This window comes from Primulina tabacum, chromosome 1, assembly GCF_025594145.1.
Source record: "Primulina tabacum isolate GXHZ01 chromosome 1, ASM2559414v2, whole genome shotgun sequence".
In the NCBI taxonomy this organism is placed as follows: Eukaryota; Viridiplantae; Streptophyta; class Magnoliopsida; order Lamiales; family Gesneriaceae; genus Primulina; species Primulina tabacum.
In genome coordinates, this window is record NC_134550.1 from 25,352,227 (window position 1) to 25,371,372 (window position 19,146).

The window sequence follows — 19,146 nt, forward strand, 5'->3', positions numbered from 1 at the left end:
ACCCACTAAAGTAAAAGCTCCCTTGACTCATGTAAATCGCCCTATCATTTTGCCTCCGGCCATATCTAAAGGCATTATATTAAGGGAACAAGTGGACACCACTCACTCTGGTTTGGATATTCCTCACATTCTCACTACTGAAAAAGGAAAGGGCACGCTAGTTGAAAAGCCAAGACCATGTAATGCTATTCAAACTCACATTGACTTGGTTTGGGAACAGGTAAATGCATTTGCCACATCGAAACTAAAATCTTTTGATAGTTGGAAGAGTTTTAGGACTGAGATTTTTGCCAAAGAGCTGAAGCACAAATCCCAACTGAAAAAGTTTATTAAACTTGAAGCGATTGTGTTGAATATAGTCAAAGCTGCTACTACTGCCCAGGCATTGGAGAGGCAAAAATATTTCTTTGATCAAATTCGAGCCAAAAAGATGACTAGAATGGTTGAAAAGCTGAAATCCAACTACAATCCCATAGGTCCAACTGCATATCATGATAGAGCTGTGTTCACCCAAATGGACTCAGATCTTAGTGGCCTACAAAGGGAAATCAGATTTTGGGAACTGGATCACGAGTTAGTTCTTCCTGAGGAAGCCTCTGAAGAAGAAAAAGAAGAACCCTCCTCTCAGCAGAAAGAGCCATCCTTAGAACAAACTATTGTTACAACTGAAGAAACAGTTCAGGATGTGCCACAATCATCTGCTGATAAACACATGTATTCCGAGGCTGAATTAACTTTTGCCAATATTGATGAAATCATTCAGATAGTAGCCCTGAAAGCTCAGCTAGAAGCAATAAATTCTGAATCAGTTGCTCCTTCAACTGAGAAACCAGAACAAGAGGTTCAGATATCATCTGAAGAACCAGTTGAGTCTCTTGTTGCTGAAGAATTAATTCAGCAAGAAATATCTGCTGAGACTGAAAAACAAACTGAAGTGCCCATCCAAACTTCAGAAAAAGAACTAACTGAATCGGAGGAAACTCAATTAATCGTTGAAAATTTTCCAACTGAAGAGCAAGCTCAGATTTGGTGCAAGAACAACAAGAGGCACAAATTTTTGTAGTTACAACTCAGACTGCAGAAGAAGTCATTGAATCAGAAGTCTTTGATCTTACAACTACTGAAACTGAAGTCCAGAATAGGATTCTAGTAATTTCTGATCAAGCTTCTAAAGAACAAACACAGGGAACATCTGATCAGTCACCTCCTCTTCAATCCACAGAAATGGATATTGTCCTTGAAGAAATCCAGAATATGCCGCACAATATGCAGCAGATGATTACTGAAATCAAGAAAATTTAATCCATACAATTGTCTCATACTGTCAAATTGGATTCTTCAATTGAATCAGCAAAACTGAAAGCCATTCAAGCAAACATGGAGTCTCTTACCCGAACTGTGCTTGAGATGAAAAATAACAGAGGTTTGGCTGAGAGTCTCTTTTACAATCTGCTGTCTCAAGTATCTCCTCAGATGTCAAAATTCTTTCCACTGACGTTCGAAGAGTATCTAAGAAGATGGATTTGTTTGACAAAAAGGGGGAAGAAATCAAAGGGCATCTTGAGAAACAGCAGAAGAAATCATCTTGTTAAAAATCAATTAATCAGATTATTAGATTCAACAGTTAATCAGATTATTAGATTCAGCTGTTAGACCTCTATCAGTTCAAGAAATTCAGATCTTATTTTATCCACATAAAGTTCAGTATTCAGTTATTATTATTTTCTAAGTTTTGTCAAACACCATAAAGGGGGATATTGTTGAAAACCAGACTCTAAATTCTGGAGTTTGACAAACTGATCAACCAACTGATACGCGCGATTATATTCAGCAACTGGACTTAACAACTGAAATCATCTGATCTAATAAAGAAAACTGATCAGTTGGAAACCGATCAGTTGATACATTCAGCCGTATGCTTTTAAACTGATCAACCAACTGATACGCGCGATTATATTCAGCAACTGGACTTAACAACTGAAATTAGCTGATCTAATAAAGAAAACTGATCAGTTGGAAACTGATCAATTGATACATTCAGTCGTATGCTTTTAAGATAAGCATCCTTCAACTGAACATGTCTCGGAAAAGAACACTCAACCGACAAAGAGACATAGAAGACTGCAACTGAATATGAAACGCCGCACTTCAATCAATACAGCTTAGAACAACGCATTTCGGCTAAAGCTGTTAAGACGCCACATTACAATAAATGAAGCAAACAATGCCCAAGAAATAATGAAGTGGCAATCAACGGATACAAAGATTCAAATATATCTCAAGTTACCGTGGAAGGGAAGATTATAAATATGACAGAAGAACAGCTGAAAAAGAGAGAGATCACTCTATTCAAAGCTTGCTGTTACTCTGCCAAAATCTTAACTCACTCTTACTTGATTTATTCGTAGCAGTCAAGGCTACAATTTGAGCTCACTAGCACTTTGTAATAATCGTTAAATTCGATAGTGCTAAGATCAGTTACGCACTGAGTACATTTTGTGATACTAAGAGTTTCAGCTTTTGGCAGTGATAAGTCCAAACTGAAGTGGGTTAGTACAAATCTTGTATTCGATCAAAGTCTTTTAGTGAAAATCCTATCCTTGAAATAGAAGGGGTGACGTAGGAGTAATTGAAATCTCCGAACATTCAGAAACAATCCTTGTGTATTTTATTTTTGTATTCTATCTTTCAGTCAGTTACTTTCGGCAACTACTTTAGTTTAACTGATTGTCATTGACCAACAAGATTCCGAGAATCATTTTTTCACCAAACTGAACTCAAAATTCGAAAAGATCAGTTTTAATTGTGAGTGTTTATTCAAACCCCCCCTTCTAAACACTCTTGATACGTTAATCGATCATATCATACAAGTTGATTCCCAAAGTCCAACTTCAGCGGATCAAGCTCAACCAACTGGAGTTCAGTCAAAACCATTCCAAGAGCCAGTTGCTGAACAAGTTTCTAAGCTACCAACTGAATCTGTTATTGAGCTGATTCAACAATCTTTACTCTCTGCACTTTCATCATATACACAATTTGGACAACCTCTATACATGGATGCTGAGTTGTCATTGTCCAACATTGACAAAGTCATCCAATCAATTTCCATTGACATCCAGCTGAACCTCGAGCCAGCTGAGAAAGATGTATTCTAAATCTCAATAGAACAATTAGACTTGGAGGCTATGAAAGCATTCATGAAGTTCAGTAAGTTTTTATGACTGAACAAAAACAACAAACTGAAGCGGCCCAATTGCAATATGAACCAATAGCTAATTTACAAGTGCCAAATAATGTCCCATCCAGCTCAACTGCTGCTCAGCATACTATCACAGTTCCAGATGTTCAGCAAGAAGCAGTTGAAGAAGTCATTACAGAATTGAAACAACAAACTGAGACTAACTCACAACATATAGCCATGGTAATTTTCAGTGGAAAGGATAAGCGCAAAGCATCTGTCACATATGAAATCTTGTCTCCTGAAATGCCTATAGCTACTGATATCATGATTGAAAAAATTCAGTCCAGTTTGCATAACCTAATCTCAACTGTCTCCGATATGAATTCAACTCAGTTGATGCACACGCTTAAAATTGATTCTATGAAGGAAAATACAATGAAGAACCTCCAACAGGTTACCAAGGATATCACCTCATTATTTCTCCTCAAAGATCAGCTGAAGAAGGAACAAGTGACAGTTCCCGCTCTCTTCCAGACTCAAGACATGCTTATCAATCAAATTGATTTCGTGCACACAAGTATGTCAAAGCGGATGGATTTGCTGCAGGAACAAATGCTAAATGTTATATCTCAAGTCAGCTCAGAAGTTTGCTTTCTTTCTAACCTTGCTGGTGTTGACAAAAATGAGGAAGAAGAGCAGCAGCAGTCTGTCAAAGAAAAGATCTAGTCAACCAACTAATCAAGGACCTGTTGACAAAGAGCAAAGAAGTGAAGAGCAGTAAGTTCAGTTAGATGACAGCATTTCATTCTTAGTATGTATGAATCTGTACAGTGGAAGATTAATTTATCTACAAAAGTTCAGTTTATTTTATCTATGATGGAGTTTATCAGTTCTTGAATTCTATGTTTTGTCAAACACCAAAAAGGGGGAAATTGTTAGAATAAGAATTTCGGAGTTTGACAATTAAAGCTTTTGAATATTGCAGAACTGATCGGCTCAACTGAATTAATTCGATCTTAAACCACCCAAACTGAAGTTGCCTGAACTGATAATTAATGAGCTAAATGATCGAGGCAATCGAATTGATCGAAGCTAACTGAATCTGCAATCAATTGATGTATTTTAAAATTTTACAAACATGCATACAAACCCACATATATACATATGTAAGGATTAAATGATTGAACTTTTAAATAAGTAAATGTACTTATTAATATAAATATTGAAAAAATATTTCAAACTGAATATGTTATATATGTTAACTAATTATTAGTTCATAATATGTTATAATTAAGTATAAATTTATAAAATTCTATAAAAAAATCACAAAAGTCTATACAAATCTTGCAAAAAAGTTTACATGAATCCAAGTAAATCTGTTTATAAATCTATGAGATTCTGTATAAGTCAATAAAAATCTATCAAATCCATAAAAGGCTATAATTTAAAAAAGTCATTAAAAGTCATCAAAAGTCTGAATTGAATACACCCCACTTAATGCATTCAATGTTACCGTTAGAAGCAAAGCCTATAAATAGTTGTGGAGTTCAGTTGATAGAACAACTTTTGAATCGTTACTCTGATTGATTTTTGAATATACAAAGTTCAGCTATGATATTTTACAGAAAACATCACACTAATAGAAATATTTATAGCTTCCAGGCTATTATTTGAGCAAAAGTACTAGCACATTATACTGTTGCATTCGATCTCTTAAGATCAGTTGTGCTAAGAAAGAAAATCAGTTGTAAACTTATAAAGTGTAAAGGAACTAAGAGTTTCAGTTTTGGCAGTGTCTAAATCCAAACTGAAGTAGGTTATTACAGCCTCTGTATTTAATCAAAGTCTTTTAGTGAAAATCATATCCTTGTGATAGAAGGGGTGACGTAGGAGAATTTGAAGTCTCCGAACATCAATAAATTCTTTGTGTTCTTTGTCTCAGTTATTCATTGAAGTATTCAATCTATCAGTTAGTTTATTTCCGCACTTAAACAACTAACTGACTGATATTGACAACAAGATTCCTGAATTCAGTTTATCAGTAAACTGATTCATCTTTATCGAACAAGAGTCAAATATCTTATAGTGTTTATTCAGCCACCCTTCTAAACACTTCGAGCCTTCAAATAGATCCTAACAATCTCTACAATCTTGAAACAAATCAAGAGCTAATACATCATCATATATTATTATCGTATTAATCAATAATTGTTTTTACATCAATATCATTTTTGTTGTAAAGATCCAGTTAAACTGCAAACAAACGTCAAACAATAGAAGGTTAAAAAAACTAAAAATAACACAAATTTTAAATATTTTAATTGATAATTTTAGAAATACCTTATCATTGTTCATACATCATGATACCTCGGGATGTCCCGGGCCATGGATAGTGTCCGGGTCAGGAAGATGGATTATTCCCGGGTCGTGGGCGGTTCGGGTCAATAAGACGACAATCTAAGTAGAGATCTGGATCTCAAGCCGCCCGAGACATTGATCATACGACTTAACAGGGAGAATCTGTTAAAAGGCCAATCAAAAGGCCAGGCCATTGAACACCCGGGACATAACCTCCCCGATCTGTTGGATGCCCAGGCTCTCATGTAAATTCCCGAGAGGCATTCTACCTGGGCCGCTTCGATATGAGTGCCGCATTTAATTACGTCGAAAAAGTAGGGTGTGTGCGGCCGACCTATCTCTGACACCAATACAAGTGGTTGACAAAATCAGGTAGGCTGGATGTGACTAATGTGAGATTTGACATGTCAGAATAATAGGGTATAATGAGCCGCCCTACTATAATTAATGAGCTTTGAAAGAACGAGGTCATCATTACATTCTCTACTATAAATACCAGGTTCCCTCTTTGCATTTACTCTCTATTCAGATATTGAATGCACACATTTATTACTCATTTATTGCCCACATTAACACCAATCTCACAACTATCACTTGGTTACATTGGTTTCTTGCTTGAGTCCTTCACTGATTTAAGCATCGGAGTTGTCACGTCGGACACCCCTCCGGCGCCCATTCACGTGGTTACTCTCTTGTTTGCAGATCTTCTCGGTTGCCTAAGGAAGAAAGCTTCTGATCCGAACATTTTGCTCTTATTTCTCTCATCATACTGATAGCAGATCCGGTGGAGCACCCGACCCGGCCCATCCTTTTCACCCGGATCGCATCATTGGCGCCGTCTGTGGGAAGCAGAGTTATAAGACGCTAATATGGCTCCTACTAGGAGGGCGAACCAAGACACTTCTCGGGTCCAGGAAGAGAATAACACCGGTCTTTCTGGTGCATGTGGCCCACCACCTAATGATCCCCATCCTACCATCAATTTAACACCTGAGGAATTGACCAAGATTGTAACTGATGTTGTGAAGGCAGTCATGGCGAAGAAAGCTTCTAATCATCATTCCACCCATCCAGAGCAGGAGCGTGAGCAGCTGCAGGAGGATCGAGAGGAAGAGGTAAGAGAAGAAGAGAGGGAGTCGAGTGCTGGTTCTAAATCTCCTACTGTGGCAGAAGAGTTGGAGGAGTTGAAGAGGAAGGTTAAAGTGTTAGAGGGACAGGTCAGCTCTAGGAGCAGCGCTCAAGTTGTTATTAAGGGTTGCCCGTTCTCTGATATCATTGTTCGGAAACCGCTTCCCGGGCACTTCAAATCAGCAAGGATTAAGGACTATGATGGGAGTTCCGACCCTGAAGAGCATCTTTCCAGATTCGAAAATATGGCTATGCTACAATGTTATGGGGATCAAATCAAGTGTAAAGCATTTCTGACCACTCTGGTCGACTCGGCCCAAAGATGGTTCGAAAGGTTAGCACCTCAAAGCATTCAATCCTTCGAAGACTTCCAGAAAGTATTCTTGCACCAATTCAGTAGCAGCAAGAAATACAAGAAGACTGCTTTCAGCCTGTTTGAGGTTAATTAGGGCCAATATGAAACTTTAAGAGCATATATCAAGAGATTTAATCAGGTAGCTTTGAATGTCCCCGCCTGTGCCTCCGAGACAAAAGCTACTGCTTTTATGCAATGGTTGTGGGAGGGAGATTTCTTTCGATCTCTGACCAAAAAACTGCCCGGAGACTTTGAAGATCTCTTATCCAGGGCAGAGAAATACATCAATATGGAAGAGGCCCAGAACCAAAAAAGAGAGGCCTTGAAAATATCCAGGGGAGACCGGGTTGTCAGGCCTGAGGAGAGAGCTCATAAGAAGAGTGGTTCAGGGTAGTTCTCTCATGTCCCTTTGATAATTTCCCGGGACCGAGAAATTCAAGAATGTAGCTCGGACATGGCCCCTTGTCCATGTTCAATGGCACGACTTCCAAGACCAGAGAAGAAAGGGTTTTGCACCCTTCACAAAGAATGTTCTCACGACACGAGTGAATGCCGAACTTTGAAGAAAGAGTCTCATCGGCGTTCTACGCCAACACCTCGTACATACAGTGAGCCAAGGCAACCATCCTGGCTAACCCGGCGCCCCGGGCCTAACAACTCTGGAGGATCGGCAGATGTACCGAGTGGAAGTAGGAGAAAGGAGCAAAGCCCCCAGGAAAAGAGAAGTAAGCAAACATAAAATAAAGATCCTTCCCCGATTCTAGGAGTAATAAAAATGATTTCGGGAGGGTCCACAAATGGCGACTCCAACCGGGCTCGGAAAGCAAAAAGTAGAAGAGAGTGTCTGGAAATTGATGGGAAGGGGAGGAACGAACCGGTCATAAGCTTTGGCCCAGAAGACCTCAGGGGAATCGGTCTACCCCATAATGATGCTCTTTTTATTCAAGCCCGAGTGGCCAATTACGATGTATTAAGAGTGATCGTTGACAATGGCAGCTCTGTCAATGTCATCTTCAAAGAAGCCTTGATTCAAATGGATTTACATGAGTACCAGTTGAAGGCGGTTGAGAGTGCCTTATTTGGCTTCGCGGGTCACGCTGTATATCCAGAAGGTTAAATAACATTGCCATTAACCCTGAAACTGGAGATTTGTGAAAGATAGTCATGACGGTCTTTACAGTGGTGGATGCCCCATCCTCATACAACATTATCCTTGGGAGGCCAGCTATGAATGAGATGAGAGCTGTGGCCTCCACTTATCATCAGAAAATTAAATTTCCAGTACGAGGACGAGTCGGGGAAGTCAGGGGAGATCAGCCCTACTCCCGGAGGTGTTATGGGGAAACTGTCCGGGTGGATCAAAAAAGGGCAAGGAGGGATGACAAGGGGAAGAAATTAAGTCAAGCAGAGGAGGTGGCCGAGGAAAGGGAGGTGTATTTTGTTGCGGATGAAGAACAAGAAGCGGTGGAAGTTGAGCCAGGGAACACATCCGGGTGGCCCGAGACATTAATGCTTCCACCCGGGTAAATCTCTTAAACTGTTTTAAAGCTAACATCAATGTTTTCGCTTGGTCTCAGCAAATATTAGTCGGGATCTCTCCTCAAGTGGCTGAGCATAAATTGAACATATCCCGGGATACCGACCTGTGAAGCAGAAAAAAAGGCATTTCGGCTCCGAGAAAGATAAAGTCATTGATGAACATGTGGGAGAGCTATTGCGGGCCGGCCACATTCGAGAGGTACAATTTTCCACTTGGCTCTCTTATGTGGTCCTTGTTCCTAAGGCTACCGGGAAGTGGAGAATGTGCGTAGACTTCCGAGATCTAAATAAAGCATGTCCAAAGATTGTTACCCACTTCCTCGGATTGATCAACTGGTGGACTCAACATCCAGTTTCGAATTATTAAGCTTTATGGATGCTTATCATGGGTACCATCAGATCCGCTTAGCCCGGGAAGATCAAGATAAAGCTAGTTTTATCACTTCTGGGGGCATCTTCTGCTATGTGGTTATGCCTTTTAGATTAAAGAATGCCGGAGCCACATAACAGCGTTTGATGAACCATGTTTTTCAGAAGAAGATAGGCAGGAATGTTGAAGTTTGTGTAGACGACATTCTGATCAAGACCCGGGAAGTCTCTTGCTTTGTTGATGATCTGGCCGAGACCTTTGCCACCCTGAAGCAATATGGAATAAAGCTCAACCCGACCAAATGTGTGTTCGGGGTCAAAAGTGAAAACTTCTTGGGTTTCTTGGTAACTGATCGGGGAATTTAAGTAAACCCAGAGAAGATCTAAGCAGTAATTGACATGCCTTCCACTCAATCTGTCTGGGAAGTGCAGAAACTGACCGGGAGGATTGCTGCCTTATCTCGATTCATTTCCCGGTCTGCCCATAGAAGCTACCCATTCTTTCAATTCCTGAGGAAGGCGCAAAAATTTGGATGGGATAAAAAGTGTGAGTAGGCTTTTCAAGATCTGAAGAATCATTTATCCGAACTACCCGTCCTTGTCAAGCCTGAGCCCGAGGAAAACCTTTGGGTCTATTTGTCCACCACGAAATATGCTATTAGCTCTGTACTTATCCGAGAAGAGGGGACCGACCAAAAGCCAGTATATTATGTCAGTCATGCAACAGTGAAGTAGAGAAAATAGCCCTGGCCCTGGTGATGACTGCCGGGAAACTGAGACCGTATTTTCTCTCACATCCTACCGTGGTTCTCACTAACTCCCCGCTTGGAAGAATCGTGACACATGCTGAATTATCGATCAGAATGGTTAAGTGGACAATAGAGCTCGAGGAATATGACATTGAATATAAACCTCGAGTTGCCATAAAAGCCCAAGTATTGACATACTTCTTGATAGAGATGGTTCTACCAAGAGAAGAGGAAATATGGAGAGTTGTTGTTGACGGTGCGTCAAATTTGTCAGGATGTGGAGTCGGAGTGGTCTTGATTGCTCCATCGGGAGAGAAGATTAAATTGGCCCGGAGAATTGACTCCCGAGTCACCAATAATGAAGCTGAGTATGAGGCCGTTCTAGCCGGACTACAAGCCTCTCGGGAAGTCGGCGCTTCTCGGGTCATTATTTACTCTGATTCTCAACTGGTCGCCCAGCAGATAAGAGGAACATACGAGGCCAAGAATAAAAAAATGCTCAAATATCTGGGGCTCATCGCAGCCCGGGTGTAAGGCCCGAGAATTTAATTACCGTAATCTGAAATGATTTGGTGACCGAGACTGTATTGTTATGCCGTCGAAATATCAGTAGATTGATTTTGATCAGATTCAGTATTGATTGAGATTGTATCATGCTATCATTGATATGGATCAGATTATGTTTGATTTGAGTATTGATCAGAACAGGTCTTGAATTAAGTTATACATTGATACAGTGTATTCGATATTGTTATTGCCAGATTGATTTGACAGGCAGTGAGTTCGAGACTTCGACAGAGCCAGATCGATAGAACGAAACGAAAGGTATAAATTAATGTTGATGCGGGATTGCACAACTCGAGTTAGATTTGACTTGAGTTTCCCAAAATCACATACTGAATGATTATTGCATTTGATATTTGCAATGCTTAATATTGATATGCTTAGTCTATTGGTCTATAGCAAAGCATGAGTTGGAGTTGGACAGATCCGCCTAGTCTTTGGCAGAACCGCCATGGCAGAACCGCCAAGTCACTAGACTTTTGGATATATATCGATAGACTGAGGAGAAGACCGACTCCTATTGCAGATCTTCAATATAGACAGCCAAAGTCTGGGACTAAGAACGTACCACCATCTAGCTGGGGTAAAGTAGATGGGAGAACGTTGCGTTCTTATTCAGATCGGGATCCCTAGATTAAAATGAGTCGAGTCAGAGTCTAAGAGTCACAGAGTGTGATTCAGAGTTTGTATTGATTCATGTTTCTGATTTTGATACATGTTATGAATATTTGTTTCATGCTGTTATATCTGTTTATATGAAATGCATGTATACATGATTTATACTGGGAATGTAATTCTCACCGGGGTTATCCGGCTGTTGTCTTGTTTGTATGTGTGCATGACAACAGGTGGGTCAGGATCAAGATCAGAAAGAGGATGAGAGATTTTAGTTAGCGTGGAGATCCGGGCCCAGAAGCAGAATAGGATTCAGCACTGGATATATTGTCGTTGAACCTAGTTGAGATAGAGACATGTAGTACATGATTGTACTTTGACTTTGACATGTATATCAGATAGATTACTGTTACATTTACGCATTTATAATTTAAAAAGGAAAAAAAATTAAAAATTAGTCCCACTTTTCTTAATTGTTATATTTAACATTAATAATGATTAAGACATAAATTAGCGTCCGGGTCCCCACAGTAGGTGGTATCAGAGCATTAGGTTCCTTAGCCTGAGATAGAAAAGGGTGAGCGGGGTAGATTGAGTCCTTTTTCCTTGCTTACTTATTGATAATAGCATGAGAATATTGTATTGTTATTATACTTATGTTCTATGCTAGCATGAAAACATGTTTTATTGATTTGAAAGTACATGTTTACTTGATTTATTTAGTAATTGCAATGTGTACTTGTAAAGAATAAATCAGAACCGATTCTGGATCAGCAGTAAGATGATCAGAGGAGGACTGAAACATGTTTGTTGTATTTGGTTACTAATTCTTTTGGTAATCAGATATACCTCCTCGAAGAATTCGAGAACCGGGTATTACTTCGAGTTATCAGATGGATGTGTCAGAAACTCCGATGGAAGCAATGTTGAAGAGATTTCAGTCATTCCAACCGCCGATTTTGAAGGGCACTGAGACATCAGATGATTGTGAGAGTTGGCTAGATGAGATAGGAATGCTGTTTGATTCGGTTGATTACTCAGATGAACGCCGAGTTAGATTAATTGGGCACCAGTTACACGAGGTCGCAAAGAGTTGGTGGATCGCAACCAAGGAAGCCTTGGAACAGCATGGTACCGTGATTACGTGAAAAATCTTTAAAGCTGAGTTTCATAAAAGATTTCTCCCAGTATCGTACCTACAAGATAAGAATACAGAGTTTGTCAACATGAAACAGGGCCAACTGAATATTGAAGAATATGTGGCAAAATTTTCTACTTTACTATGTTTTGCGCCTCATATGGTTGGGAATGATGAAGCTGTAACTGATCAGTTCATCAAGGGATTGAATACTGAGATATCTGCATTGGTAAATGTGGAGCGACCCCATAGTTTTGTTGATGCTTTGAACAGAGCAAAAGAAGCTGAGGCAGGTTTGATCCAACAACGAGGAAAGTCGTATGCTGTTCAACCACCGAAAACACAATTTCCTCTCATATTTGATAGCGGTAGTACTAGTGGTGGAAAGAAAGATCTTCTGAAAACTCGAAAGAAACAGTTTAAGAAGTTAGGGAGCGGTTCATCTAGCTCCAGTGGTTCTAGCCAGACTTATACCGGAGTTTATTGCAGAACTTGTGGTGGAAGACATCCCACAGAGCAATGTCGAGGTGTGACTGGTAGTTGCCGTATCTGCCGACAGCAAAGACATTTTGCTAGAGTTTGTCCACAGGGAGGTTCCCGAAGATCTCAGGGAGTAGAGTCATCTGGAGCAGTGGCTCAGACAGATAGATGAGTATCTACTGTTCACTCCTTCCAGACATCACCGACGACTCCTCAGTCACAACCAGGGCTAGGAGGAAGCCAGACGGGTGGCCAGCCTCCTCGACAGTAGGCTAGAGCGCATTTGATGATATTGTTGCAGGTAATGACTTTCGATATGGTTATTTTGCATATGTATTGATAGATACGAATGCATTCCATACGATTATTCTTAAATGAATTGCATTGATATATGCGTTGTCTATTGAGTTATTATATGTTGTAGTAATGATCTCTTTTCTGTTGGGGAGAGGTCTTGTATCAGTGACATCTGTTAGATCTTATATGCTACAGTATGACAGATATGAGATTGAGTTAGATTATATTGTATTTGGGTTGTCCGATTTCGATTTTATTATTGCTAATGATATGTTGATCAAGTACAAAGTTACCATTGATTTTTCCAGAAGATTGAAAGATTCAGATAGATATGATTGATGAACGAAAATTACGGTAAGAATTCTAGATTTAGAATTCCTTGGATATGAACGATGTTGAGGACTCGATTGTTATGGAAAGGAACAGAGGGATTCTTTATGCATTCAGTTGATTACTGAAATCGAGTTTATCATTGGCTGATTTGCCAGTAGTATATGGAATTTCTGATGTTTTCTCAATTGGAATTTCAGAGTTTCTTCCAGTCAGAAAGATAGATTCTAGCATTGAATGAATGCAAGGTACTATTTTTATTTCTAGAAAACAGTACAGAATGATACCGATTAAATTGAAAGACTTGAAAGATCAGTTAGAAGATTTCTAGCCGACAGTTACATTTGATTGAGTATTTCTATTTGGGATGCTTCAGCTATGTTTGTGGGTTGATGAACCGTGTGTTCAGAAGTATTCTGATGATTTTATGCTTGTTTTATCTATGATATCCTGAGATATTTGAAGCATATGACTGATCAGATCGAACATTTGAAAATTTCATTGAATATTCTGAGAACTGAAATGTGGTATACAGAAAGTGTTGAAATGTGCATCTTGATTGAGACAGATTGTATTCAGGGTTTGTGATATCTGAAGATGATATATCTGTTGATTCTAGTACAGTAAAGCTGTGATCAGTTGACTGAGACCGATAGTATTGTCAGAAAGTACTGTTTTATGAATTTAGCGGATCAGTATCGATGAGTGATGTTTTGAATCTGATGGAATATTGCTGTTGTTCTGAATCCGTATTTGAAACAGATAGTAAACAGTGAAGAATTTATATTGTACAGTCCGAACCAGAGCTGATTTTGAGAATTAAAGCAGTTCGGAAAGTTGATCAGAATGTTCAAAACTCGATATTGACATCAAAACAGAGTATCGATCAGAATATCAGGTTTGTGACACTGTGTTATATGCGAGTAACCGTCTTATTGTACTGAATATTTCAGATTTGAAGCGACAGATATTGTCAGAAATGTACAGTAGTCGATTCCGTAATCGTCCTGATGACAGAAAAATGTACAGTGATTTGAAAAAACAGTTTTGAGAAAAACAGATGAAATCAGATATTACAAAATTTGTATCGAAATGTCCGAAGTGCCAGCAGGTAAAGACAGAAAGACAAAAACTCGGGGAATTATTATAGAGCTTGTTTATTCCTGAATGGAAAGGGGATCACATTTCCAAGGATTTTGTGACGAAGCTACCGAAATCCTCCCGAGGTTGTGATGTGATTGGGTCGTGAGGGACAGATTGATCGAATCTGCATGTTTTAATTGTACAAGATGATGTATAGATATGACTAGATGGCAGAGATTTATGTCAGACAGTGGCTAGATTGCACGGAGTGTCGAAGTCGATTGTTTCAGACCGTGATCTTTTGTTACTTCGCACTTTGGAGCAGAGTTGCAGCAGGCTCTAGGTATAAGGTTATACCTGAGTACCGCATATCATCCACAGACTGACGGACAGTCAGATCGGACTATGCAGACACTGGAGGATATGCTTAGAGTTGTAGTGCTTGATTTTAGCACTAATTGGCAGGATTCATTGCCATATGGTGAGTTTTCGTACAACCACAACAGCTATCAAACGAGTATAGAAATGATACCGTTTGAAGCGTTGTGCAGTAAGAAGTGCAGATTCCCTCTGTATTGAGATGATATCTTGAGATTTTTGAGATTAGATCTGATATGATCAGAGGTATGACGAAGAAGGTGAAGCTGATTCAGAAGAGAATGAAGACAGCTCAGAATAGACCGACTAAATTTACCAACGGCAGACGACGACCGTTAGTAATTAAGATAGAAGACCGAATATTGGATCGATTGGTATTGAACCAATTTGATAGCAGATGATGATATTGATTTATTATGAGTATTGATGGGCATATACGAATATTGTATAGTTGGTATTTTAAGATTGATTCTATCGGAGTTATTCCGAGTCGTATTGTGATCTGATACTTCGTGAATGATTATTCCAGATTGAAATCAGAATCAGTAAAAGAAAGATAATTCAGAATGAAGACTATTCTGCTAGTGAAAGTTCAATAGAGTTGTTAGAATATCAAAGAAGCTATTTGGAAGACAGAATCCAAAATGAGATAGAGATTCCAGAATTGTTTTATTGAGGTGAGTTTTCTGTTAGCTTCTGTACATACCTCCTTTGGTATCTGCTTTAATATCTGACTTGATTGCCTGTGATTTCGGAATTGATTACCTGTGATTTCGGGGTGAAATCGTATCTTAGTGGGGGAGAAATGTAAGGCACGAGAATTTGATTACCGTAATCAAAAATGATTTTTTGATAATTGAGGTGATTATAGATGGAAAGGATTAGATCGGAAAAGACGGAAGAAAACACGAATTATGTGCGAGAACAGTACACCTCGCGCATATGCGCGGCACTGATGCGCGCATATGCACAAGATGGGCAGAGGACCTCGCGCATATGCGCGAAGAGTGGGAGCGCATATGCGCGAGTTGTGTGGAAGGACTTGGGCATGACCAGAAGGTCTCGCGCATATGCGCGACTTGTGTGCGCGCATATGCGCGAGCAGTCCAGTAGCCAAGGTGCAAAACAGAACGTTGGGCGCATATAGTACGCGCATGTGCGCGAAGTGATTATTTTGCCATATGCCGAGACAGTAGGTCTCGCGCATATGCGCGGGGCTCGGGCGCGCATATGCGCGAGTCATGCAGGATGAAAAGGTGCCACTTGCCCCTTACATGCAACGTGTATATATATATATATATATATATATATATATATATATAAGGATCAAACAATGGAATTCTCAGAAAAAGAAACGAGGAAAGAGAAGCTCTGGGGAAGATAAGTCTCTTCGAAGACAGGAATTGATTTGGCCAAGATCCGTCCGTCCGAGTTTGAATCCGAGTATAGCACCGAGTTCCTAGCGACGACAGCTACAACAGGACGTAAGTTTTATTGAATTCTGATATCGTTTGAGATTATGATATTGGGGGAATTGTGATTTAACTGATATTATGTGTTTTGGGTATACTGATCAATATATAATTGAAGTCATATCGAAGAACGGACTGATTATATAATTGTTATGATTTTTAGAGTTGATATGATCAAGATTATACAGATTTGCGATTGTTATCTGTGATTATTGAAGATTATGATTCGTATTAATATCGATTATGAGTTGTGGTATTATATCTGTGATGTTGAGATTGACGGGGTTACCGAGACTGTATTGTTATGCCGTCGAAATATCAGTAGATTGATTTTGATCAGATTCAGTATTGATTGAGATTGTATCATGCTATCATTGATATGGATCAGATTATGTTTGATTTGAGTATTGATCAGAACATGTCTTGAATTAAGTTATACATTGATACAGTGTAATCGATATTGTTATTGCCAGATTGATTTGACAGGCAGTGAGTTCGAGAATTCGACAGAGCCAGATCGATAGAACGAAACGAAAGGTATAAATTAATGTTGATGCGGGATTGCACAACTCGAGTTAGATTTGACTTGAGTTTCCCAAAATCACATACTGAATGATTATTGCATTTGATATTTGCAATGCTTAATATTGATATGCTTAGTCTATTGGTCTATAGCAAAGCATGAGTTGGAGTTGGACAGATCCGCCTAGTCTTTGGCAGAACCGCCATGGCAGAACCGCCAAGTCACTAGACTTTTGGATATATATCGATAGACTGAGGAGAAGACCGACTCCTATTGCAGATCTTCAATATAGACAGCCAAAGTCTGGGACTAAGAACGTACCACCATCTAGCTGGGGTAAAGTAGATGGGAGAACGTTGCGTTCTTATTCAGATCGGGATCCCTAGATTAAAATGAGTCGAGTCAGAGTCTAAGAGTCACAGAGTGTGATTCAGAGTTTGTATTGATTCATGTTTCTGATTTTGATACATGTTATGAATATTTGTTTCATGCTGTTATATCTGTTTATATGAAATGCATGTATACATGATTTATACTGGGAATGTAATTCTCACCGGGGTTATCCGGCTGTTGTCTTGTTTGTATGTGTGCATGACAACAGGTGGGTCAGGATCAAGACCAGGAAGAGGATGAGAGATTTTAGTTAGCGTGGAGATCCGGGCCCAGAAGCATAATAGGATTCAGCACTTGATATATAGTCGTTTAACCTAGTTGAGATAGAGACATGTAGTACATGATTGTACTTTGACTTTGACATGTATATCAGATAGATTACTGTTACGTTTCCGCTTTTATAATTTAAAAAGGAAAAAAATTAAAAATTAGTCCCACTTTTCTTAATTGTTATATTTGACATTAATAATGATTAAGACATGAATTAGCGTCTGGGTCCCCACACAGGGCAGCATCTCTAACCGACTGGAGCATTAAACAAATTCCCAGGGAAGAAAATGGAGAGGCTGATACCTTAGCTAAATTGGCCGCCTTTATGTCAGACATCAGCACCCGGAAAGTCCTGTGTTTTACTCGGCTAGTGCTCTCTGTTAATGAAGAGATGTTGTCTACCCGGAAAAATTCATGGATGACTCCTCTAATCGAGTATATAATCCATGCTAAACTCCCGGAAGATCGAGCTCAAGCTCTGAAAATCAAAAAGCAAGAACCCAGGTTTGTCCTTTTAAATGATGTTTTGTACAGATGATCATATCAGGGCCCTTTGCTCAAGTGTTTATCAGAAAATGAGGTGGAATATGTGCTATTGGAAATTCACGAGGGATGCTGTGGCGAACATCTCGGTGGAACTGCCCTGGCTCAGAAAACGGTATTAGCCAGATTTTGGTGGCCCCAGATGAATCGAGATGATGCTCAACTTGTCCAGAAATGTAAGGATTGCCAGTTTCATTCTAACTTTCAGCACAATCCAACTACTGGAATGCAACCCATCGCCGCATCATGCCTTTTGACCAATAGGGCTTAGATATCGTCGGTCCATTGCCCATTGCCCGAGCACAGAAAAAATTCTTTTTGGTGGATGTGGATTATTTTTCCAAGTTGGTGGAGGCTGAACACTTGGCCAAAATTACTGAAGAAGAGGTAATGAAGCTTCTCTGGAAAAGTATTGTTTGCAGATTTGGCATCCCAAGAAGATTGATTTCAGATAATGGGAGGCAATTCCACGGGAAGAAAATCACGTCTTGGTGTAAAGAAATCAAGATCACTCAATCTTTCACCTCAGTAGCCTACCCACAAGCCAATGGCCAAACTGAGGTAACAAACATGATCATTGTACAAGAATTAAAGGCCTGACTTCATGGAAAAGGTAAAGACTGGGTTGAAGAATTACCGAGTATATTGTGGGCATATCGAACTACACCTCGAACAGCTACTCGGGAAACGCCTTAGAGCTTAGTCTATGGTTCAGAAGTAGTCTTACCTGTGGAGATCGACAATCTTCTACTCGGATAGAATCTTATCCGAGTAACAATGATCAGACCCGGGCCATTGAGCTTGATTTGGTTGAAGAAAAAAGAGATCGGGCAGCCATTTGAATAGAAGCCTATTGAAGCTGGGTAATAAAATCTACAATAAACACATTCGAGCACGAGATTTCTAGGTCGGAGATCTAGTTATGAAAAAGGTGAAGCCAGTAGGTGACGTGGGGAATTTAACAGCACGATGGGAGGGACTTTTCAAAGTAATTCAAAGAATCAGCTCGAGGGCAGCTTATTTTTTAGAAGATTCTCAGGGGCACGCCCTTAAGAGACCATGGAATGCATTTCATTTAAAGAAATATTATTTTTAAAAGTTTGTATCTATTACTTATGCATCAAATAAAGAAAATATTCAAGAAAATGTCTACTAAGTCCAGGGACCCGTACCCTGGCCCGGGACCCGCACCCCGGTCATCTACTAAGTCCAGGAACCCGTACCCTGGCCCGGGGACCCGCACCTCAGTTATCTGCTCAGAACAGGGACCCGTGCCCTGGCCCGGGGACCCGCACCTCAGTTATCCTCCTCCTCCTCTTCATCTGGAAGAGATGCCGCATCCCGGACTAAATCTGGAAAATCTTCCCGGTCAGACGGGACG

General features: G+C 39.8%; 1 protein-coding gene across 1 annotated transcript; it reads left to right on the top strand.

The window, feature by feature from the left end:
- The first annotated feature begins 9,688 nt into the window (after positions 1–9,688).
- On the top strand, positions 9,689–10,213 carry LOC142506679 (uncharacterized). Its single transcript, XM_075619474.1, has one exon. It carries the CDS (start codon positions 9,689–9,691, stop codon positions 10,211–10,213), a length of 525 nt encoding a protein of 174 aa, XP_075475589.1.
- Positions 10,214–19,146: the final 8,933 nt, after the last annotated feature.

Bases quoted from the DNA above. Each gene is read 5' to 3' on its own strand.
- LOC142506679 (XM_075619474.1), top strand. From the start codon at position 9,689: ATGACTGCCGGGAAACTGAGACCGTATTTTCTCTCACATCCTACCGTG.